Below are 24,823 nucleotides of genomic sequence, written 5' to 3'. Positions count from 1 at the left end.
AGTAGCATTAATGTGAAAATACAATAAAAAATATTAAAAACGAAAGTACAAAAATGAATTTTAACCATATTTTAAGAGATTGAAGAAAGAAAAATTGAATACATTAAAGTAAAAATATAGAAAAAAGATAAAAAAGAAAGTAGAACAAACGGAAGCAGAAAAATATAAACGAACAAAAAGAAAAAAGTAAAACCAACACCAAAAACAGTAAAAGTAATCAAACAGATGATTTTAATTCAGTTTATTTTCAAATAAAAACGTGTGTAGTGTAAGCGTTTATTTTGCTTTCATGTATTAAAAAAAGGAAAAAAAGGTTTCAGGTTAAAAATATTACAAATATTAAACCACATAACGGATAAATAAAATGCACCATAACGCGCAACAACCTTTGCTTTGGTGCGTAAAATACAATCGCAATCGAAAAACGCAATACACTAATAGCATCCATCTAGTAACAACTCCCCCCTCCCTAACAGCCCAACCTGGCTCAAAACAGTTTCTTCTGCTTCTTCAGCTCCACCTGCTTCCACTTGGGCAGCTCCTCGAACTCGTGGTACGTCATGCTGAACACCGTCACAAAGTCGTCGTGCGTCAGATGGATCTCCTTGCGCGTCGGATTGACACTGGCCGGCAGATTGGCCGCATCGCCACGCAGCATATCTAGCGGGTACTTTTGGTATCGGTCGAAATCATCACCACTCCCATCATCACTCCGCACGGACGAGCGGGGCACGGGAATGGGAGCACCCGGCAACCGTCCACCAGCTCCAACACCGTTCGGATATTCGATTTCGCTTCGCAGATTTTCATACAGCACACACGACTTCGCAGGAAGGGAAAGCAAAAAGACACTTCCATTAGTATACACGCTTAGTAGCTGTCAAAACGCTTCACTTACCTCAAAACGCTTCCTGTCCCAGCTATCAAAAAAGCCCACGAACGTGATCGGTTCCTCACCCTGCCGTACGGCAGCGATCGGCATTGCCGTATCGCGCTGCACCGGATGCGTCGCGATCAACTGCCTCGCCAGCTCCCAACACTGGGCCCGCTCTTCCACCACCGTCTGCTCCCCAATCCACACGTACACGATACTGCCCGCATCCAGCAGGAAGATACTGTCCGGCCGTAGATCCTGCTGCGAAAAGCCAAAGATCTGTCTCAACGTTGGCTTCCCATCCTCCAGCAACTGACAGCGGTACAGCCCAATCACGGCCCGGTCCCACGTCTGCGCCACGTTCGTCTGTACCGCGGGCGTTATAATATTACCCGCCGTGGTCGTCTTCTTCAGCTGCTTCAGGAACTTCTCGCCCACCGAGTTGAAGAACTCGTCCGTCTCATTGCCCTCCATCACGAGACTGTACTCCCCGAGCTGGCCCGCGATCGACTTGGCCATCTCGCGCGAATCTCCCGTCGAGTACTGGCCGCACCAGATCCACACCTCATTGTCCGGCGCCTTCAGGATGTAGCAATCTTCCGGATAGTACAGCGTCTTGCTCGACACCTGCACCGCCTTGCAGGTGTAAGTCGCATTCCCCACCACCTTCAGCACGAAGCTCGTGGGGTACTGGCGTATGTTAACTACAGCGCCCGCCTGCTCCAGACTCGGATCTTGCGCATTCAGCACGATCAGCGATCCCTTGAAGATCTGCAGAAAGTGGGGCGGCTCCATGCCCTCCGCAATGCGTACCTGCACCACGTTCTTCTTCAGATGCTCGCACAGCTCGGCCAGGAACGCTTCGCCAATCGTACGATGCTCGGGCGGTGCATTCAATCCACACCACAGATAGACCACATTACGGATCGAGTTTGGCAGTGAACCGTTCGCGTTCTCCGTACTGCAAGCGACCTCGTAGTGCACCGCGTAACAGTTGCCCGAGTAAAACGTTTTTGCGTACTTGTTCGGGATCTCTTTCACCTCATCGATGCCGATCTGGTACACGGTCATGTCGCCCGACCCATCGTCCATCAGCTGTATCTTGGCCGCCATCCGGGGGCGCTGTATCAGCGTCAGTGCGTCAAACTTCTCCGACAGCCCCTTCACCGTGTTCCCGTTAATGTCGGCGCTGGTCCACGCCGGGAAGAGGCTCACAAACTCGGCCGGCTCAAGGCCATCAATAACACGCGCCACAGGTGTACCCGCGGGATAACCCTTCTTGATGACGTACCCCCGCACATGGCGCATCGCTTCTGCCCGATTCTGTTTGTGGGAGCTGCGCCCAATCCAGATCCAGATCGCTTGTGGGAAGTAATCCACAATGTAGATACTGTCCCGCCCGTACAGATCCGCTTGCTCGAGCGCACCCGTCTTTACCAACTCCACCCGGAACACACCGTTCACTGTGTCACAGTGGTACAGCTTCAGCAGCCGCTCGGCGACGGTCGACGTGAGGGGCATCGGTTTGACGAAGCGTTTGGCCAGATTTAGATACCCGTTCCAGACCTCCTTCCGGGCGATGCTCATCGACTGCTCGTAACCATCGTCCACGATCGCCAGCTCGGCAATGGTGTGCTGTTGCTTGAGCCGTTCACCCATCCGTATGCCAAAGATCCGCTCGACCGAGCCGGTCGAACGACCAATCCACACGAACACGATCGATGCCGTCTGGAGGATCATCACCTGACCGCTGTTGAAGCACTGCCAGCTGATCGTTTTCTGCTGGACGCAGCGTTGCGGAGCTGTCCCGGAAATTTGATACAGCCTTGGGTCGGTTGGAGTTGAAGATGCATCGCTACCAGAATGGACACTTCAGGAGAGGGAGTTCAAAAAAGATCTTGTAAGAAATTAGATACATTGGGATATTCAACGAGATCTCCACTTACAGGATACCGTCATCCTTGAAGTAGGACAGAAAGCGTATGCCCTCGTTACCCTGCGACTCCCGGAACTGCGTCGTTTTGTGGTCGAGATGTAGATCCAGCTCAATTATCTTGTACGCCGCAGATTTCGAACGTTCCGCAGGAATGTTAGCACCAAGCCAGAAGTGAATGTTGCGCTCGATTGCCGCTCCAGGAGTTTTGATTTCACGGCTCTGAGAAGATATAATGACTGTTGAAGATACTACTAGCCATTCGAATTCTTCGAAGATCTACTCACAATAGTGCTCTTATCGCAGGTGGTCCCCGCAAGCGACGCAGCATAGATGACGTACGCACACTCGTCATAGAACGTACCGTACTGTTCCTTTGGCAGTGTCTCCACATGATCCTGCTGAATGCGCCAGACGTGGAAGCCGATCGAGCGGGGACTAATCTTCCGGAACGCGGTATCAATCTTGATGTCCTCGTACACCGGACGCTTCTGATCCTACATGGAGTGAATTTAAGGGTGGGGAATGTTAGTGATGTTTGCAGTTGACAAAAGCGTAATATTGCTATAATTCCTACACCGAGATATACGGTATTTGTACACAGAAACTGTTTGGAGGATATTCTATCTGGAAGAACACATCACTCATCACATCAAGGTAGAAGCCACAACATGGTAACCATGCAGACAACGACAACAATGATGATGATGATGTTACGCTTCGGTGGAGTGGAAAATCGACGCCTACTTTGCTGTTTCGTAGATCGCGCGAGCACGACACAACCTCCAAATATTACCCCTACGCGGGCATTAGAGGTGGTGGCCCACTACACCGAACCGGTAAAAAACGGATCGACAAAACGGTCATTCTCCCACCACCACCCCATTTTAGAACCGCACCGAAAGCAACCAATCCATCAATTTCTAACGTACCCGCATAAAAGAGACTCCCAAACCCCCAATGTACCAATGTACCAATGTTTGAGGTTAATGACTAACGAGGCACCAGACGCTTAACACGAGCGGTTCATGACGCTGGTTCTACGGGTAATGCACTGTGCGGGAGCAAAACAGTGATCTTCATTCAATATGGAGCAAGGTGTGTCTTTGGAGGGGTTTTGTTGAAATTGTGCTGTTGTGGGAAAACCCACAGCTTTGTGGAGATGTTGCGTGTTGCGATCAGAGGCATTGTGTTCTGGTAGTATTTCAATCTATGACCGTACTCCATGTAAAGTAGTCAATCATAGGCACGATCGTGTGCCATTCATTGGTCAATATGATTAAATTGGGCTGCAGGGTGGAGTCAATTGGATGGCCTATATCTGATTTGCATTGTTTTAGAGTAGCCCTTTTTGGGGAGGTTGCATCATTGCATGATCGATACACATTGTTGCAACGGAGAGTCAATAAATCAATTTTGTCGTACATGACAAGGTCTTGATCAAACAAAGGGCCGCTAGAATTAAGGTAGAAACCAACATTGTACAGCGGGCGGATCTTAGAATGATGACTTTTGAGCTCCAAAGAATTCCTTGAATACAAAACATTCGTTAATTTTGTTGAATTGAATACTACAATCGAGATGATGACGGTTTGATTGTATTGGTTGGTTGGCTTCTGCTGAGCTCCAATGATTTCCAGATAAGCACTTAAATTGATTGATTTTTGTGAATTGAAATCAGTTGACTATGGAGACCTTTATTTGATCATATGAGTAAATTAGAGCATATTTGCATATTGGATATCCAATTGAAAGATTATAAAGCTCCTGATACTAATACATATTTACATTTAATTAGTAAAATTGTAAAATCTTCGTCAAACAGCTATCAAAATCCATATGCATACAATTAAAGTACCAAGCATTCATCTTTAACCACAACCCTGCAAATCAATAAACTTGCAACTTGCTGCTTTCCTTCTACTCGAAACACCATTTCTACACCTCCACTCCATTTACACCATTTCCCAGCGAAAATGTACCATTCGGAGATGATTGATGGGTTTGTTTCTTCCTTTTATTGGCGCCCGTTTTGTTTTAGCCAGCCCCAAGCCCAACCCATCCCAGCTCACAGCTGCCCAAAATTTATGTAAATTGGTCACTTTCGTTCGACTACTACCATTAAAAGCTTTGTTTAATGTGAATGGATCAGTACACCGAGCGGGAGAGCGCGGTTGATAGAGCCTTATACTTACGGGGCGTTTAATTAGATGTGCCGTGTGCCTATTATTATAGACTTTTTCGTATTTTACCGTGCTAAGAGTGATAGAGGAAAACAAAGGGAAGCGAAGAGGGACCACATTCAAACGCACATAAACAAAAAACCAAACCTGCCACTTGATACTTAATCTTTTAGCAAACTTCACTATTTAGACGATCCACTAATGGATGGGGCATGTTTTTCCCCCCCTTTGTGGCACACACATTAATGATTCATCTTGCTATTGGCCGCCCTTCCCCTTTCTTTTAAACGCGTTTTAACGACCTTCGCTGGTGGTAATTATGCTGCATTTACACCTGTTGCTGCTGCTGCTGCCGTTGCGTCGGTATTTGATGTTGACGGTTGCAAGCTAATATTCAGGGGGGGGGGGGGGAACAGGGAAGGCAGACATGTAGCATGTTCATTATGCTTCGTTCGCTTCGGTTCTCTCGTGGACATGGGAAAATGTAACTGTGAAAACCACCAGTGTGTGGTTTACCGAAGGGAAAATTGACGTGAGGCTGTCATTTCCACCCCAGCAAAGGCCCAAGCAGGTTGACCGGTGCTGTTGATCATTGCACACGCAGTCACTAGGTTCGTCGCTTGTGGTATGATTTAAATCCCACCCGTAGTCGTACGGGCGCCTGTGTTGACGCGGAACGGAACGGTTGTGCGATGTTTCGAACATTTGCTTTTCCATCACTCAGACCGTTTGCCACTTGGAACACAGGAGGAAGGTGGTGAGAGATTATGCAAAGTAGGGTATGCAAAATGGAGAAAGAAATGCAGAGGAGGAAAAGAGCATTTGCATTGCCACTATTAGAAAAGGCGTGAGGCGGGAGGGCCGACCATTGACCGCTGGCTCGGTTGCCCGATCGCTCGCATTTGCATGCCTGAGCGGGTGCAAAGTGCAGCGATGCACAGTCGTGTGCAGCAGGTTGCTGCACTCGATCTGCATCGAAGTTACCGGGGGGTGTTTTGTTTCCACTTCCGAAGGATTTGGGAACAGGGGAGGAGAGAGGAAGACGGTGATGGCTGTTATTCCGTTGTTTTACAGTCGATTTCTCATGCCATGTGCTAGTGGTGGTGGTAAGCCCATAAAAGAAGTGCAATTTTCCGCACCGAGAAATCGTCATGACGAGTCTGTCTTTTTTTATTATCATCGCTGCTCTCCACTTTCAATTGGCGTGATGGATTGAGATATGCACAGCGGTCGGTGCAGTGCAGTAAGCCACCAATGCAAAAGTGTCCATCGTGCTCGGTGCAATGTGCATTTCACAAGTCAATTATGAGTTGAATTGAAACTTGACTTAGAAAACCCTTTTTTAAAGTTATACATAAGTACCTGAGGATTAATTAACAATCTTTGTCGCTTGATTAAGTTTAATGTATAATAAAACAAATAAAAAATAATAAAAACAGTAATAAGAGCTACATAAGAAAAATAAGACATGAAAAATAATATAAATAACTTAAAACATGTTTAATATTATTCACTAACTTCTTTAAACTACAATAAAAATATCTTTATAAATTAAAACATAATAAATAATAATAATAAATTTAATAATAAATAAATAAATCTATTCTATTTTACATAAAAAGACCATTAAGTACATCACAAAAAAATAGTAAAAAAAAATAATAACATTGCAACACTTTACAGCTAAATTGGTAAGCCTATTTGTAATTTATAAACAATTGATTAGGTCGTCTCGCAATTGACGACCCTCAACCACTGCGCATGTCAAACTGCAATCGAGCAGGTGTCACACAGGCTTATCACACTTCCTCATTAGCGCGAATAACATACAACCGCAGCCAAGCGCTTCTCGTGCCCATTAGTATACGCAAGCGTCAGTAAGCCATGTACTAACGTTGACGCTGCGTTTAATGCGTTTATGCCATGCAACATCACCGATTGGATGCACACACAACAACAACAACAAAAAATCCCAGGCGCACGCGCCCATCATCACCCGGCGAGCAAAAGGAAAGGTGCTGAAATGGTGCGCAGAAATTATGATCGATCGTAAAATGGTCCGGTTTTTTTGCCTCTTCCATTGCCTAGCCCCTTTGGCTACGGCCACATTCGCCACACCGAGCGAGAAGCCGGAAAACTACCGGCACTATTAAATACGCAACGACGCTATGGTAGCGACCCTAAGGGGGGGAAAACCCCCCTTCGCGAAACCAAATCAACGTCAATTTGTCGGTCGGATTTTACAAACCAACCCAAATGCATCGATGAGGCGAAACGAAATGAAGCAAATATACATACAGTTTTGCCGGAAGTAAGATCATCTTAATAGGAAAGAAAGTCTTGCCGTGTGCGCGGGTTTTTTTCGTCGGAATTGTTGTGATGTTTCCTCCCCCTTAGACTTTCTGCTAGCAATATTTAGCCATGGTCAACTTATCGTAATCGAGGTTAGGCTTAAGCAAATCGTTCGGTTTAAGAGGTGGAGGGCTTTCTGGGAAGCGGCGCGAAAGCGAAAGAGAGGATTATTAATTAATTAATTTTGGCCATTCCAAATGGAAATGGATGCGTCTAGTTACGCGTGCCCGGCCGCCTTCCGGAAGCGCTGGGAAGCTTTAATTAAATTTATTTGGTTGCCTTTTACGCTGTGTTTGCCGATCGTTTAGCAGGTTTGGATGATCTCGTTTTTTGGGATATGCAGTTTCACCCTGACAAGATGACACAGAGATAGAGCGAGAGAGAGGCAATGAAAGCAAATTATATTCAAATGTCTCAAGTGTAATGGAAAATTGGATAGAAAGTACAATGTTTTAGAGAAAATTTGGGAAAGTTTTATGAAAAATTGTAACTATTTAAGACAACACTCGCCACACCACTTCGATCGCTCTTGCTCTAATCACTGATTGACTTATTCTAGCTCACAAACAACAAAAAATCGTTTCATGCAGACAATTTGAGCAAAACAACGGCTCTAACCTTTAACGGCCATTCCCAGCAAACACGGCCATGGGGAATGGGGTTTTGTTCGTGCCTGATGACCACAATAGCACAGCTAGGGCAGACGGATAATTGAAAGGTTTGCATTTCCTTCGTGAGTTGCTTCTTTTCTACAGTCCACCTTTGCCATATTGTAAAGCACGTAAGAACATCCCTAACCTTCCCCGCAAGGCATAAGAAGATGATAAATAGCGGGACTCGGTTGATCGCTATGGGATGGGAGCTGATTGAAATACGGCGAGAGGGATGAAATTATGGCATCGTAAAGTAAGGGGTAGGGCAAATTTGCTGAATGCAAAGTACGCTCGGAAAGCAATAGATCATTCTGAGATAAAGTTGCTTCTTTTTGTCGGGTTCGTCGCCTGTGAAGTGATAAATCTTAGTGACGCAAATTAGACGGGTAGATTGATCGTGGAGCTGAGCCGTAGAGACTTTAATGAGAAAATGGAAACAATCGTTTTCCTCTTGCAGCTTGATTTTGATTGATAAAATATCGTTTTAAAGTTACAAAAGAAGAAATTCGAAAGAAAGTCTTTGTTAAAATGTAATAGAAATTAATACTAAAGCAGTTTAAAGTATTTATTGTTTTTTAAACGATCGTTGCCAGGTTTTTGGCTGATCGTCTAACTTTTCTTACGTAATGTTACAGTCCAAAAGCTGTTTTATCGAAAATAATAAAAGAAAAAGTGCAAAAAATGCTCATTCCATCGAATTATGTTTTGTTTCATTATCATTGTTTTCATTATCTCTTCAGTACTTGAAGTACATCACAAACACTTCCACTTAGTTATGACCTTGTGGAGTTTTGGCATCTAAAATATACTGTTTAAATAGAATGCATTGACACCATTATCATCCATTTTCTGCCAACAGAACGGATTATAATAGTAAAAGTAGAAAATAAAAAACTAAAAAATAAAAATAAAATTAATTGAAGTGTTAGCCAATTTCTTTGTGATAGAAACAAAGACACAAAACCATTACCCTGTGCCAGCGATAATCCGAAGAAATGTGTTCCCTTCAACAACAACAAAAACCATTAAACTACCAACACACAATAGATATGCATAAAAGTGTGTGCAACAATTTCGTTCCGGTAAAAGAAAACGCCCGACCTTCAGGCGTACCAGAAATCCCCCCCCCCTCCCAGCTAGCTAAGCCACTCCGTAGCAAACACATAAATAATGTACCCTCGCTGTCGTTTAAATGGAACAGCTCCGTTCTGTGGCGGCCTGTCTGCCTGATACTGCTTTTAGGATTAAATTTTTATGACTTCCTTCTTTCCAAGTGCCCTTAAGTGCGCTATGGCCCACCCGCTTTCCGTTACTGTGGGTGGTAGAGTCCGGAAGGCAAAAAATACAAAAAACTAAATAGAAAGAAGGAAGTCAAAATACAAACGACCACAAAGGGAGGGCTACAAAGCAGTGAAAGGAGTGAAAGGGGTGGAATGAAACAGTAAAACGTGCAACATTGCAATCGGCTCAATCGGTACGCCGGCCAGGGATAAAGCACGCCATGCAGGGCAGGGAAGGGCATTGCTGTTGTCGGTTAGCCGATGGACGGATGGAAAACCCTTTGCGGTAAAACGAGAGCAACATTGATGTGGTTCCGCCACCGTTCCTGAGCTTAGAGCAATCGGTGCTACATAATTTTGACGAGCTGGTTTTACATGCGTAATAAGAATGGATGTTGGAATGGCTTGCAGGAATCGTGTACCAGCGGTAGTTATTGATCATTAGCATAGGGAAGTTAAGTGGGAAGGGAGGACACAAATGAAGAAGTAATTGTGGATAGATATGTAAGTATGTTTGTAGAAAAAAAACTAATTGGATCTAAATCTCCGACAATGTATTCTTATAATCTCCTACAACGATTAGATTATCAAATAATTTGCTTGCATCGAAAGCGAACATTAAAAAAAGAGCGATAAGCAAGAGCTTTAATGCGTTCCACTTAAAAAAGCAGCGATAAAGTCACACCCACCACACAGCTCCCAACAATACGTACATAATCTTTCTGATTTATATCCAGTATCTGCATCTTGGCGACTTGGCGTTTCTCACGCGTTCTTCACGGGCAGACAACAAAGCGCTATTTCTGCCCAATTAACCTGCGCAAACGTTTTGCACACACACACACACTGCTTATCAATCTAAAGCTTTAACTATCACGATAAAGTTGACGAGTTTGCCACAGAGTTCACGCTGGCTAATTGCCACCGCAAGGGAAGGGAAGAGAATATCTTCTCCAAGAAACTATCACACAAATCACAAACTAGCTCACTAATCGCTCCAAGAAAACATTTCCACTTTTCTACTGCGTATGCACTGCATGTGTGTGTGCGTTTCGAAGCTTCTTGTTCACTTCCCGTCCAATTTTCCACCAAAAGGGGAAGAAAATACAACTATGCTTCCAACTGTGCTAAAGATGATTTTCTTTCTTCACTTACACCATACACGACACTACACGACACAAACCAATTAGTCCCAATTGCAGTTTTGCGCTTTGCAAAGCAGGAAATGAAAAGAACCCGCGGGAGACAGTGAGCGAAAAATGAACAGCAAACAACAACAGGAAAAACAAAAAAAAAACAAAAAACAAAACTCAACAGCGAGCACAAAACGCGAACAAACGACTTGCGCGCTGCTGCAAGCGACGAACGTTGCGCACCGAGCGACGATGCTGGAATGAACCGTACGGTGCGAGCCCACCGTACTTGGAGCCGGACCCCGATGGAAGAAATCGACGGTCCATGAAGAAAAAAGAAACAAAAAAAAAATGCCGCATGCGAGGTCGGGGTTTTCAGTTTTGTTTCCCTCCCTTGTTTACGCTGCTTGCTGTTACGGTGCTCCCACGGGCTGCATTCGGGTGCTGCAGATTTCCGGCGTGGCAAAAATAAACCCCACCGGCCACATCCGTTGATGGAGCCCTCAGGAGTCCGCTGCCAGAGGTATTTTTGGCCAGTATTCGTGTACGCTGTGTCACGGTCAGAGCTGTGTCATAGCGCCGTGATGAGATGATTCGTTTGATGTAACCGAGGCCGAGATGAGGCCAGAGGCGAGTGAAAAGCATTGATAAGGGTTTCATTACGATATAATGAACGCTTTCCGATCCAGTTTGGCCAAGTCCAAGGCCAAGTGAAGGCCCTTTAGGTAAACGGCTTTTGGGCAAAACGAGCTCAGATTTATTGAAATTGTCAGAGTTGCAGTTATTATAAGTTAAGCAAAGGTATAAATCATCTGTTTTTCAAATTGAACGATGCTCTTTCTCAAACCAACTTATAATTTTAAAGAACAAAATTCTTCAAAACACGGAAATTTAATTAAAAAGGCATTGTGATTGCTTTTAAAATTAATAATCAAGCTATTTAGTACTAAAAACTAACAATGACTACTAAATACTAAGCAATTCGATTGAAGAAGTATTATAAAATACCCAACATGGCGCTTTTTTTGAATATTTCCATTTGTTTCATAACTTCTTTTCATTGTTAAGCTCAAATCACGAGCATGTGCTAAACGATGTGTCACGCAACAGCGTGGTCTAATTCCTAATTGTGTTTCCTTGTTTCTTTAGCATGTACGTGAAAAAGCTCCTACAACTAATCTATTGATTGATCCCTCAAAAACGACATGTACAACATGATATACATATTCCTGAACCAAACGACACGATCAGCAGGCGGATTTCAATTCCGTTTCGTTTCCGAGCACGATCTCGAATGAAGACTTACGCATGGGACAGAAAGCCAGAAAGTTGAATTGAAAAACCTTTCTTTGCCATCCCATCCATCACCCAGACACGGGGAGGTTCTTGCTCGTGCTGCGGGTGTGTGTGGCGGATGCGGAGGGCTAATCTACCATTGAAGCTGTTTTCGAAATTGATTGAGTAATGAACCGTAAATAATTCGATTTGATCGCTATTCGAACGCCGTTCTGGCCCACCATTACCGGCGTCATTACGTTCTTGCCGCTACGGTTCCATGAACGCGCAAGGGGAGGACATGATCGCGCGAAGGAAAGAGAAGAAGGGAGGGGAGCTTTTGATGCTCTACTCACGCACCAGAAAACACAATGCCCGTAACACGAACCGGGGTGGCAAAGGGAAGAAAATCCCTTTCCAGCCGGAAAGAAAGATCGTTTTCTTCGTGACGGCGAAGAAAGAAAGGGTTGACTCAGAAGTAGCGCCACACGAAGCAAAGCGAAACAGCAAAGAAAGCACAATAATACTACAACGCGCAAGAGCTACACAGTCGATCATTCTTGTGCTTGAGAGTTCATTGAACCGATAAATTACACGCGACACACGCGAGCGCATTGGCGAGCGCGGTTGGAAAATGAAAACGGAAAACATACGGAGCGCGCGCGCGTGCGGATGCACTTTCCGGCCCTTTTGGCAGGGTAAAATAGGGGGCCCTTCTTTGAGGTGTTAAAGGGGCACGATCCGTGTCAACGGTGCCGTTTGTTAGGCGGATTGTGGGGGAAGAGGGGGGGATACAACACACAGACACAGACGGACAGACAGAGCAAGCGTTTTGCGGCATGTTTGTCTTGTGATCGTCGATTGCACGCGCCTGTAAGTTGGGCCTTTCTTTCGCAACTTCCTACCAGCGCATGCGCTCGCTCAGCTAAGGAGGGAAATGTATTGGTACATAAAAACAGAACAGCCCCATGCCCGCATAAGATAATTCATCCTCATAAAAGGGGGGAGTAGAAGAATAAAGGGCCCCCTGGAAGGAAAGGGGCGATATTCTTTGTGTTTGTTTAGCAAGCAAGAAAAGTTCAAAGCAGTTGGCCCCTTGCTGCCCCTTTTCATTGGCAAAGTGTAGCGAATGTTACACAAGGGGAGGTAAATTTAGTTTGTCCCCCCCCTCCCCCCCATTCGTTTTTACAATAGGTACATATCGAATGGTGCGTTTGCTCTGGCACGCTTTCCTGTGATGATCGAGCGAATTGCACACAAATCAAAGGGACCAACCCCTCGGCCAGCGGACCGTGTGTGTGTGTGAGTGTCTGTGATTGTAGAGAGCATAAAAGTAGGTAATTGCAACGATTGAAGAAAAACTAAAGGAACACATTGTTGCAGAATGGGCTAGGTGTGTCAATTGATGCTTGGAGAAGTTGGAAACATGATCAAAGTGAAATGCTATTACCTCTCTATCATTATCGAGTTGGAGATAATAGCATGGACATAATGGATAGACAAAAGCGGATTTCAAACATAGGATAAAAGCATTCTATTTATACAATATTAATATCTACAAAATGAATTTATTGTAATGAAATTACTAATTATTATAATTTATAAAAAAACAATAAGGAAAGGTAGGTAAAGAAGAACACGTCAAGCAAAACTTTAAAAACCTAGGGATATATTGATACAACGACCTAGAAAACGTGCACACCTTATCTTACTTTCATGTTTTATCAGAAAATGTGTTGAAACTTTTAAATTTTTATCGATTTTTATGTTTTGTTATGTTTCATGAAATAAAAACATGGTCTTTCCGTGCAGTTTTGAAATGTGCGGGTAAGACGGACACTTAATATAAGAAAGATGGAGACCATGAAGGGTAAGATAAACACTTTTAGAAACGTTGGAAATTTAAGAGGTTCATAATATTTTAACACACTCCATCGCTTTTCACGTCCTAGTACGCAAAATACCCAATTGTTGGCTAATTGCAAATGCGGTTCATTTAGCCGTGAATTTAGCGTTTTTTATCGAAGAATTCAGAATCTAATGCATTTCGATTATAGAATCTAAGGATCTGGAACTAGCAGCGGACGTTGATTCAGCTTACAGAACAACAGTCTAGAACAGGGATCTCCAAACTTTTCAGTTCGCGGGCCGCATTGCTTCACAATCAACTTTGTTGAGGACTATTTTGACGCTACCTTTAGAGTCTTGTTTTAATCTTGTTTTAATAAGAAAATACTAGCAAAGTACATAAAATTTCTAGAGCTTTCTTTTATTGAATCTTGATTTTCGTCTTCCAGAATTAAAAAAATAAATTTTGATTGGTTAGTCAGAAAAGAAAGCTATTTAATTTAACCTTCACCCAGTCATCGCGGGCCGCATTAAAGGCTATTGAGGGCCGCATGCGGCCCGCGGGCCGTAGTTTGGAGACCCCTGGTCTAGAACATCTCTGTAGAAAAATACGTCATGGAAAGTTAGCGACCCTAGCATTTTTAAGGGACTATTTTGAATAGGCCAAGTCATGTGTAATATTACAGATTCTTTCATCTATTCCTGAACGATGTCATATCAATGTCTCTTCTTCACATTGATTAAAGTTGTCCAAGTCGTGGCAAGATATTGGATTTCGTGAAGTGCCTCAGCAGGAAATGAATTCGGTATCCACCTTTCCCTACGACAAAGCATGATGTCATGATACTTAATCCACCAGAAAACAATTTTTTTATTACTTTCATCCTCGTTACTTCATCAGTTTTTGCTTAATAATTACGATAACTCATTCATATAATACAACTTCCGAAAATATTTCGAATTTCTCCAATACAAGTACAAATACATACAAGACCGAGCAATAATATGATATTTTTAATCAAATGTTCTTGTTTGTAGCCTTTGTCTTTAGCTTTTTTAAAGAATGATTTGATTTGTTTTAATATTTTCCCCTTTGCCTGGAATAAAAAAGCCATACAAACTACAGAGTATTTTAAAACCCACTTTCGTAACTAGAAACCTCCTGCAGAATAACCAGAATGCAGTTCCCAAAATTAATATCCAAAAATTGTACAGCTCGAAATGTAATCACTACCATTAGCCAAACTGCTCAACGCTTCCAAATTAAAACCCGAACGATTTGGGTGTAAAGTTTTACCTTTCAAGGGGCCAAACCATCCCGCGACCGAGACAGTAGCACTCAGCACCGGTCAACACGAATGGAGACGCGTCTTCACTCTCCACCAATTATCCAGTATGACGAATCGTGTGAATCGTTCCCGACGCTGGCAGACGCAGTGCAGGAAACGGCAGTTCCCCAGTCTAATGGCAGTTCCGAGAAGATGACGATTACCCTTCCCCCGCTACGGTCATTATATTAGAAATTTGTAATCTTTTCCATCTCGCCTATTCCTGCGCTTTTCCTTGTTTCGCTGTGTCCGCTACAGTGCGGAAAGCATCGTTTGGATTTTGAGAGAATCCGAATGTTCTTTCTACCTTTGCAGAGAAGATCATTTTTTAAACAAGAACTTCTTGGCTAACGAACTTTCCCATCGTCTGGCATTATCGTTATGTTCCGTACCATTATTTCTGTCCCAAAAATTACAGAAAAACAAGTTCGACACACGTCGGTGATTCAATTCGAGATTGGAGCGCCCTGTCAACACCTTCATTCACCGTGGGCATGGTGATGGTTCACGCTTCATCACGCTTTATGTGGGCAAGAAGTGACGCGTATAATCGCGAGCGATTTGGAGCCAGGGGTTTCGTTGTTTCTTACCGTGCCGAGGGGTAAATATAGCACACATTCCTTCACCCGCCAAACTTTTATTATGGTTGCGGCATGGGCACTGGCGGCTTTGACCTTTCCCAGCGTGGCACCGGTTCGTATATACACAACTGAATGGGAGGGGAAGATAGCACGCCTCGCAAACAGTACAACAGAACCGTCTAGCTGCTGCCACAACGGTGCGCTCGTTGTTGGATGTGACTGCAACGATAAACATGCGCCCCACACACCCTTCAAACGCTTGGGAAGCGGGCAGTTCGTACACGAAAGCATCAGACACGCTGGTAGGGCACGGAATGGGGTTTCCTCCTTTGCCGTGCAGCACCAAAGAGCAGAGCAGCCCTCACAATTTGCCTTTGCCAAACGCGTCGTCTAACGAGAACGTCAGCTGTTAAGGGAAAGGCAATAGGCGCGGATGAGCTTCGATCGACAATTTTTGCGCAACGATGCCGCGTCGATCGCGTAAAAGAAGATCGCTTCGGGAAGCGGGTACACACGGTAAAGGGCCGTGAAGAAGATCGTGCCTGAATTTTCCCGCCAGGGGTTTGGCATTACACAGTTGGCATTCAACGTGAATGGAGGAGAGTCAAAGAAGATTGAAAGGTATCGCGGCGTGGCAATAGAGCACCATACCACTGTTTTCCAATTATGTATGGAAAAACGAGGATTGCAGTGGAAATAAAAGGAAGAGAGAGATAATTCGAAGGCAGAGGGTAAAATTGATCAACGTGCAAGCATTGTGATTGTCGTGTGATGGGTGTGTGCGCGCGCAGTCGATAGATAGAGATATATGTGTGTTTAAGTCCTGTAAGATGTACGTGAACATTATTTCTTGTTATTGTATTTTGTTTTCTGTACTTTCTTTACTTTTGAATAATAACCTTTCATGAATAGTAATTACAATTCATTTTACCCGACTTCATGTCATTAATTAAAGAAGATTGGATCACGGGTCCAGATTAGATTACGATAGACAACCTTCGTTGCGTTAGGCCGCGAGCTCTGGCACAGCACCTTGGGATCGTCGATATTCTAGGTCGTTTATTAATGTACAGGTGTTATGAGTTACAACTCAATTTAATCATGAAAATAGCCAAAATTGCACAGTCTAGCACAAACTCTTTTTCGATTGTCCCTTTGTCAAGACTTTGAGCTCATTTAAAAATATTCATTTAAAAAGCAAATATGTTTAGTCACTTTGCCTGCACACACACACACTGCAATTTTGCCATCGCAATTCCGAAACCAATTCGACATGAATCATTCATTCCGACTCGGTTCGGGCCATTCAAACCTCCTTTTCATTTAACTTTTTTTTGTCACAGACCACAAACGATACACCGTCGATCCGATTATTATTATACCACCAGCTTAGCGGTGCCGTTTTTTTCTCTGTTCTGTTGCTCTGTACCCACCGTTCTGGCCGAGGCAACAGTTTTCGGTTCCCATCCATCCAACCATCCGATACGAGTGAACGTTACATTTACCATTACGCATTTTTCACAGCCCCGTCCAAAAACCCACCCAACGTTACCACAATGGTTTTGGGATAATTCTCGGGGTTCCATGGCTGTTTTTTTTATTTCAAAAAGCAAATTCTCTTCGCTGGAGCTTTTCCATTTTTTGTTTGTTCTACCGCTCGAAACCGACTGGCGGATGAAATGAAAGTAACGGGGTGTGTGAGTGGGGAAGTAGAATAACGATGTCACCGGAAGTTGGGTGCTGTAAAGTACGCGTATAGTCGCTGAGGTTGGGAATGCTTGGAGTGCGGGGAGGTGATGAATGGTCGTCTAAATAATGGTAATTTATGGTTCAGCAAGCACCGAATAGGGCCTCTGCTGACGTGCTCTTCGCTTTAAGCTCGTTTTCTCAAACAGGTTGAAAATTAATATATTAACAAGTTGCCTCAAAACACAGCTGATTCGAAAGAAAAGTGAATTCTCCAATTTAATTTAAAATATAAAAGAAATTTTAAATATACTTAAAAAATCAACGTTCACCTCACCACTGCGCTACTTACCAAAAACGGGTTAGTGTTGATCATTTTACGGCTCGAATGACACAATCAATTCTTCTTCTTGTTTCACTATTCAATTTTTCACCAATTCGATCTTGCAGTCACATAATCCACACACGCGCTGCGGGTTGCAATTTTCCCCCCAAAAACCACACTTCCGGAGTTTCGCTTTAACTGCCACCGAGAAGCTTAATCACACACACTTGAGGAGGAAAAATCAAACAGCCAAAACATTAAATTTGTCCTCCCCTTTTTACCAATCAGCACTAACGATCATTAGACGATCGTTAATCGATGGGAGTAATCACAGGAAACACACGATCTCGCCCTAGTCTGCAGCTAATTTTCGTTTTAGCTCGTCCCACACGAATCTCACGAGCGTCGCGCGATCGTCGACCGTCGGGGAGCGAATTTCACTTTCAACTAATCGGCTGCAAACTGTCACGCACGAACCGACCCGTCACAACGTGCACACACAATACCGTGCGGGGCCTCCAGGGGAGGAACCCCGTTCTAGCGCGCTCCCACAAACTTCAAGGCAACGGTGCTAGAGGGTAGGTTGGAAGGGCGTGGGTTATTGTTGGATGTATTCTCCAGTCCATCACCACTGAAGGAAGAGGGGGGGGGTGTAATTGTACCCTGGGTGGTGGTGGAAAGCCGTTCTTTAGTGTTACCCATCCTAAAAGCGCTGGGCTTGGCTTCTCCTACTTCCAGAGAGGGCACGGAGAGGCAGAGCGAGAGTGCACTAAACGACACTCAGTGGAACAATAAAGTAGTGGAAGGAACGGTGACCGTGGCTGATTCGGAAAAGCGCATCCCTTCCCTCCTCATGTAGCCTAGCCGTGAGACTGTTGACTTTTTGGTTTTGTTTACTGTACTACAACAACCTGAAAAGAATGAATAGAACACAACGCCTGCAAAAACCCAAAATCGTTTGCACCACCACTTCACCACAATAACTGGATCTGCATTTACAAACTGTCACACGATCATCGATCACTAATTGGACACAGCTTTTTGCGTTGGTTAGTATCTTTATTCTCTACCATAAAGTACCCACAGCAAATGTTGCAAAACAATGTTTACTCGGTCAAAGGCAAACCGTCAACTAAAACGCGCGTTTTTTGCAGATCACCCACACACCGATCAACAAGATCCGAGACCGTATCGAATCGATCATCCCAAAAAATCGATCAAACGGTATGTTTGTTTTGTTTTGTAATGTTTAGTGTGTCTCAAACTAACAGCAGAAGGTCTCAAACTCACAATCTAACGAAGAAAATGAAGATTTTGCCACAAAATTCAGAACCACACACTCCCGCGAAATGCCCGCGTGATACGATCGACGCCCGACTGGACACTAACTGCATGATAATATGATTAGCGTGGTGTGTATCGAAGTTCGCGAAACCGTTGATGGGTTTCAAAGAAATGCTTCAACAACATAAAAAAAAGATCATTCGCAACATACACAACCCACCCTCTCCCGTTTTGCTACGATCAGTAAATGCGCGGCAGGGGAAAAAAAAGCAGACCATCTAGTTCTGGCTTTTCACCAGCTCCCCCCGATCAATCGGCCTCTTTTTCTCCTGAAACATTTACGCGCCTCGCTGGATGGCCATTTATGTATGTTCCGCAGCGCGTTTTGTGGTTTTAGCCGGTGTAACGCATTTTTTGTTCCATCTCTCTCCCTCGCTCCTCCATTTCTTTCCGTATCACCGGAACATTTCCCTTCGGCGAACATGGCGCGCACTGTGTGCAAATGCATTGATCACATTCCATATGCAGAAATGCCCGGCGGCACTCGAAGAGGGTTTATTAAGAGCCACCCCGTCAGCGTGCCTACCGGACCATGGCTCCGGTCTGTGTGTGTGTGTGTGTGTGTGTGTGTGTGTGTGTGTGTGTATGTTATTTGCGTACGTTTATCCGCGGAAAAGGGCAGATTTTGCAAGGCCCCTGGGTGGCCATTCATCATACCGAACGGGCGGAAAGAGCGGGTTGATTTTTCTGTTTCACTTCAAACTCTATACAGATCTGGGGGGAAGGAAAAAAACCCATAACAGCGCTAAGAGCCTTAGTCGGTAATAAATGGGTATTTTACCATGTAAAAGAGCTGATGTGTTTTTGTGTTTTTTTTTTGCCGTTTCGACAAATATTTAGAGCTACCCTTTCAAAAGTTTGCAAATTAACAACGACGGACGTTAATTAAGTTGCCCTCTGTCTAACAATGCACCGACACAGAACACATGTTTTTTAACAAAACGTAGCGCCAACCTCGGCGGACATTTGGGAAGGTCGGTCCCTAACCCCAGTGGTTGGTACAACGCGAAAAGGTGAGGAACTAAAATTATGTCATCGACACACGCAACACGAGACAGCCGAGTTGTAACATGGAAACGGTGCAGAATCTCTTCCTTGAGAGATTTTATTTTTTTGTGACTATGCTACACACGTGGTCCAGGCCCAACCCTTCCTCTTCTCCCTAGTTCGTCGCGGCACGAACGTTTTGCTCCTCGGACTGGCTCTTCTCACCGCAAGCGAACCGCTGAAAGTCGACAATCTGCAACCGGTTCGCCTCGAGCACCTCGCCCACCGTGTAGGCCGGATCGACCAGATACTCCTGATGGATCAGGCACGTTTCGTCGTCCTTATCGGCGGCCGGTTCATCCTTGCCCGGCACACCGATACGTTCCGGCTTCATGCCCACGATGTGTTGGCACACTTTGCGCGCGACCTGGGCCGGGCTTAGCTCGGCAACGTTCGCTCCCTCCTGCACTGTGGAATGTTCCGACTTAAATGCGACCAGGCTGCCGTACTTGCCGAGCAGCGGGACATCGTGCGGGATTTCTTCGCTCGGTGCGGGATGTACGTAGCCTAGCAAAACAAAACAAAAAAAGAGCACAGAAAACGGTTATTTATTTAAAATAATTTAAAGATTTACTCTGCTCGCATAGCTTACCCGTCAGCTGTATGCTGTCTGGCACTTTGTAGCAGATCGCCCTGTTGAGCGACGCATTCTCCCCAACCGTACCGATCATCAGCGCCAGATGGTCGCCCAGCGATTTGCCATCGTCCAGCACGATCTGCTTCAGCGCCTCACTGTTCAGGCCCACCTTGGTCAGGTTGGCGTCGGACTCGACCTTCTCCAGGTGCCGCACACAGGCGGCCGACGCCACCTGCACAAACCGCTGGAAGCTTGCGTTGCGGGCCACAAAGTCCGTCTCACAGTTCACCTCCACCATCGCGCCGACATTTCGCTGCACCAGCACTCCGATCAGTCCCTGGGCCGTATTGCGCCCCTCGAGCTTGGTCGCCTTTGACCAGCCCATGGCCGTTGCCTGCTCCTTCAGCCACTGTTCGGCCTTCGCCAGATCGTTGTTGTGCAGTTCGAGCGCTTTCTTGCAGTTGGCAAAGGTGTAGCCGGTCTTTTTGCGCAGCGTCGCGAGCGCACTCTTCTCGGCCGTTGCGTACAGCCGGATGCCAGTGGCCGGGAGCAGTCGGGAAAGGTGCTTGAACAGCATTGTGTGTGTGTGTGTGTGTGGAGGATCCGAACTGGAATGTAAAATGAGCCATCGGATGTTATTTGGTCGGAATGTTTGTGAGGGTTGCCCTGATTATCCTGCTTATACAGATTCAAAAGAATTTATTCTTCAATAGTAACACAGTCGCTAGCTGTTGATTGGTAAAAAAATAGGTCAATTCAACGCAATGATTCATGTAGGGAGCATACAAAGTTCATAGTTGGAGGGACAGTAAATGCCAACAGAAGTAAAAAAGTAAAACACCCTTAAACAATACTTCAGATGAGTTCTCGCGGTTGTATCGCGGAATGCGCACTTAAGCTAAGGTTCAAACGAAAAAGGAACCTCTTTAAGGATGCCCGACACCGTCGTCCTCCTCGAACATTTCGTCAAACATCTCCGCCAGCTCTTCCGCGTACATTAGCCGCTCGTTGCGCGTCCAGTTGCTGGTGTTTGGCTGGAAGTTCATCACCTCCGTCAGCAGTCGCTCGAACCCGTTCAGCTCGGCTTCGATTATCCGTTCCTCCTCCTCCGTTATCGGACCATCATCGTCTTCCTCTTCACCAACACCAGCACCACCACCACCTGCGCCATCATCATTCCCCGGGTTGGCGGAAGGCAACAAAGCCGACCCATCCCCATCCGTCACCGGTGCGTTCCTGCTCCCCCGGTGTATGTTCACATTAGACCAGATGTAATTATGCATCGCCTGTATCAGCTCGTCCACCCCGGTCGCTTCAACCGCCCCCGCCACCTCCTCGCTTCCTTCCGCCTCGTCCTCGGCGCTCGGTTCGAGCTCTATCACGTCCAGCACGGTGCACTGGCTCTTGGCCTCCGCGTACGTCACACCCTCCGCGCTGCTTTCCTGCAGCGTCGAGCAGAGCAGTATGCCAAACTCGATCTCGTGCTGCTGCACGAACGCCCCGTACGCCGGCAGCCGGTCGAGAAACGTGCGATCCTTGCCATCGAAGTAGATTAGCATGCCCTCCGTGCGATTAAGTATTGTACTGGGCACTGTGGACAGGTCGGCGGAACCGTGCGCACACAGCACCACCTGCGTATCGTAATACTTGGTGTGTATCTGATAGGGGAAGCCGATCGATTCTGGCGCATCGCCGATCGTGATACGGTCCTGGCCGTTCGTGTGCTTGCGGATCCGCTCGACAATGCTTTCCGGTTGGACGGTGGCGTCCGCCGACAGGATGAGCACTATCGGTTCACCCATCGTTTCAGTAAATGGGTGGGAGGGACCGGTACCGGTAGCGCCTGGTTTGCATTCAGTTCCCCGCGCTGGCAACACAAACACACACCGTGCCCGGAAGGGTCGCAATCTGAAACAGACCGGACCGGAATTAGTGATCTCGTACACGGCGGAGGTTTTTTCTTCCCTTTGCAAGGGGGATTGCGTGAGGTTGAGCAAAGGAATGCAGCTTTTGGGACACTTGCGCCGCGTTTGCCGGAAGAAGCTAGCTTGATGTGTTTGTGTGTTACATCATGCCGATTGTGGTGCTGGTGGGTGGTTGGTGCTCTTGCCGGGGCGACGCAACAAAAACAACCGAAAGCGACTTTGTATCACAGAACGAACCCGTTTCACCAATGATAAGGAATGTTTAGCAGTGCTTTACCTACCTTGCACTTAATTTGGAGAAATCGCAGAAAGTGTGTCGAATGTTTACGAAATGCTCGTTCTTGTGTTTGTTCTTTTCGTGCGATTCTTTTGCACAACGTCTGTTTGACAGCTGGAGCAGCGGAGCCGTTGCGCAGAGTGACATTTGTAAGGTTCCGCAGTTTGATGATTTGAAATGACCGTTTATGTAACAATTTTTTTATCGATTTACGCAGAGCTTTATTTTCTTTTATTTATCAATTATTCGAGTTTGACTTGATGACTTCAACTATTCTATGAATAATAAAAGAAATATTTCTTCGAAAAAAATGGAAAAAATAAAGACAAAAGCAGCAGCTGCATTACTATAAATCGGAGTGCTATGTCAAGGTCATAACTGTTCTTCCGTGCAGGTGTTCTACGTTCCACCAAGAGCGCTATCCGTTATGTTCACGTTGGTAAGCAGACCGACCACGCTGCCGGAAGAGGCCACGATAGCATTGGGTGGTTGTTCCGCAACAACCAGCGATGCTACAAGGATGTTGATCATCGTAATGATGGCTACACCGATCGACGTTACGATCTTGACGCGCTGCCGTTTCGGATCATCACGTTGGGGTTTGGTGAGCTTTTGAAGAAGGATTGAAATTGAAAAGTAGAGTAATATGGTTTATCGAGATACAACACAAAGAACCTCATTCTACCTACCGAAACTACGATCATCGTAATGGCGACCATCATTTGCAGTACCAGCGACATGATCACGAACGTGATGCACGCAACGTACGTCTTGGAACCCTGGTTGTAGGTAATGAGCAGCCGCAGCTGGTTTGCGTTCGCCGTCAGCAGAGAAATGTCCATAGCACTTTCGGCGATGCTTTTGGAGATGTCGTACGAAGGCGTTATGGTAGACTCCCTGCGCCCACTATCCGTCTGATAGATACCGGTCACGGTAATTGGTTTCGGGGGCAAGGGTGGCGGTGTCGGTGGAACTGCTGCCGTTGAGCTGCGGGACGAGCGTGCAATTAACGCTGACAACGGATCCGTGTTCGAATCAGCTCCTTCCGGATTTAGCTCGAATTGTCCGCTCGCTATATCGAGTTCACTTTTGCTCCTACCGAACAGGGGGTTCGTGCGGGTAATGTTGTTCCTGTAGTGTCCATTGGGTGTCGCAACGTTTGGACGGTACACTACGGGTAGATCGGCAGGGCGCTTCTCTTGCTCACGATCGTTCATTGCACTGAGTAGAAATGGGATCGTACCGAGACTGTGGCCTACATATGGGACAGTAAAGTAAACAAGACACTTTCTTAACCAAAATTGTCCGGTCAGATAACTTGCTTCAAATACCGTTGATCAACCGGAAAAGGGCACTGTACTTTACATCCATATAAACAAAAAGATAACTACTGATCCTCACCGTTACAAAGCTGATCCGTTCCGATCCTTTCTGAACGCTGCCTCGGAACGAACTGCACGATCACTGTGGTCGGTGTGCGATGATAACCTCATTCGGAAAGTAACGCTTGCCGGACGGGTATCGAGCAGGGATCTATAGAATTAATGTATGTATCGATCGAACTCGGAAGTCGCGGGCAACTGAGATTGGTCAGGTGAAACGCTTTTTTGATATGCTATATTAATCGCAAGAAGGTCAGTTTAGCCTTAAGGAGGACTTAAATGGGATGTAATTTAAATCGGAACATAAAAAGATAATTGTGTCTGAATAGTAGAATTATTGTTCATTGAAGGTTGCTATAGAGAGGAGCAAAATTATATGTTCTGAAGGACAATTCAAATAACAAGTATTATCTTCAGGCACATCGAAGTAATATAAAAGAGCAAACACCCTTAACTGTTAAGCCTTACTTATTTAATGAGTTCTTTAAATAACGACGTGAGGTCATGTGGGTCTATAAACAAGGTCAAGGCTAATTAGATTTATTTTTGCATTTTTGCATATATTTCATGCGTGATGAGATAAACGTCAATCTTAGTTGGGGGAATCTAACCACATTTGGTTTTATCAGCTTTCGGGGGGATTATCATTAGACCACCGGGACACCTCGGGATCGGCTGAGTAAAACGTAATAAGAAATAAGCAATTAGCAACTACAGTTCAGGCGTATGCCGAACGGTTCATAACGATTTGTAGAGAAAGAATCATCTTATCTTAATTTTCCCAATTCAATATTATTAATTTAAAACATATTGAGCAGAT

At 45.3% G+C, this 24,823-nt stretch overlaps 3 protein-coding genes across 8 annotated transcripts; all 3 read right to left on the bottom strand.

The window, feature by feature from the left end:
• Positions 1–208: 208 nt before the first annotated feature.
• Positions 209–18,956, bottom strand: LOC120902007 (villin-like protein quail). 5 transcript variants are annotated; one of them, XM_040310431.1, is made up of 6 exons: positions 18,742–18,956; positions 17,479–17,677; positions 3,095–3,304; positions 2,821–3,029; positions 899–2,744; positions 209–823 (listed from the first exon to the last, which is right to left on the bottom strand). In XM_040310431.1, exons 2-6 carry the CDS (start codon positions 17,500–17,502, stop codon positions 488–490), a joined length of 2,625 nt encoding a protein of 874 aa, XP_040166365.1. In that variant the 5' UTR covers positions 17,503–17,677; positions 18,742–18,956; the 3' UTR covers positions 209–487. The 5 variants fall into 5 exon arrangements, with proteins under 5 accessions (XP_040166365.1, XP_040166363.1, XP_040166362.1 ...); XM_040310429.1 differs by lacking the exon at positions 18,742–18,956 and adding an exon at positions 17,795–18,022; XM_040310428.1 differs by lacking the exon at positions 18,742–18,956 and having other exon boundaries at positions 17,479–18,022.
• A 902-nt stretch (positions 18,957–19,858) lies between these two features.
• Positions 19,859–22,744, bottom strand: LOC120902008 (elongation factor Ts, mitochondrial). Of its 2 annotated transcripts, XM_040310433.1 has the most exons (3): positions 22,626–22,744; positions 20,435–21,027; positions 19,859–20,349 (listed from the first exon to the last, which is right to left on the bottom strand). In XM_040310433.1, exons 2-3 carry the CDS (start codon positions 20,994–20,996, stop codon positions 19,958–19,960), a joined length of 954 nt encoding a protein of 317 aa, XP_040166367.1. In that variant the 5' UTR covers positions 20,997–21,027; positions 22,626–22,744; the 3' UTR covers positions 19,859–19,957. The 2 variants fall into 2 exon arrangements, with proteins under 2 accessions (XP_040166367.1, XP_040166368.1); XM_040310434.1 differs by lacking the exons at positions 19,859–20,349; positions 20,435–21,027 and adding an exon at positions 21,090–22,327.
• Positions 22,745–22,855: 111 nt separating this feature from the next.
• On the bottom strand, positions 22,856–24,095 carry LOC120902871. Its single transcript, XM_040311925.1, has 3 exons — positions 24,023–24,095; positions 23,311–23,876; positions 22,856–23,230 (listed from the first exon to the last, which is right to left on the bottom strand). Exons 2-3 carry the CDS (start codon positions 23,836–23,838, stop codon positions 23,021–23,023), a joined length of 738 nt encoding a protein of 245 aa, XP_040167859.1. The 5' UTR covers positions 23,839–23,876; positions 24,023–24,095; the 3' UTR covers positions 22,856–23,020.
• Positions 24,096–24,823: the final 728 nt, after the last annotated feature.

The sequence above is a fragment of the Anopheles arabiensis genome, chromosome 3, assembly GCF_016920715.1.
Source record: "Anopheles arabiensis isolate DONGOLA chromosome 3, AaraD3, whole genome shotgun sequence".
Classification (NCBI taxonomy): domain Eukaryota; kingdom Metazoa; phylum Arthropoda; class Insecta; order Diptera; family Culicidae; genus Anopheles; species Anopheles arabiensis.
This window is presented reverse-complemented; position numbering and strand designations above follow the sequence as displayed.

Coding starts and splice junctions, on each gene's coding strand:
- LOC120902007 (XM_040310427.1), bottom strand. CDS start 10,021: ATGCAGATACTGGATATAAATCAGAAAGATTAT. Junction 3,305..9,988: donor ATATAAATCAGAAAGATTAT/GTACGTATTGTT, acceptor CACTCCATGTAG/GATCAGAAGCGTCCGGTGTA. Junction 3,030..3,094: donor CCTGCGATAAGAGCACTATT/GTGAGTAGATCT, acceptor ATATCTTCTCAG/AGCCGTGAAATCAAAACTCC.
- LOC120902008 (XM_040310433.1), bottom strand. CDS start 20,996: ATGCTGTTCAAGCACCTTTCCCGACTGCTCCCGGCCACTGGCATCCGG. Junction 20,350..20,434: donor AGACAGCATACAGCTGACGG/GTAAGCTATGCG, acceptor TTGTTTTGCTAG/GCTACGTACATCCCGCACCG.
- LOC120902871 (XM_040311925.1), bottom strand. CDS start 23,838: ATGAACGATCGTGAGCAAGAGAAGCGCCCTGCCGATCTACCCGTAGTG. Junction 23,231..23,310: donor TTACGATGATCGTAGTTTCG/GTAGGTAGAATG, acceptor CTTCTTCAAAAG/CTCACCAAACCCCAACGTGA.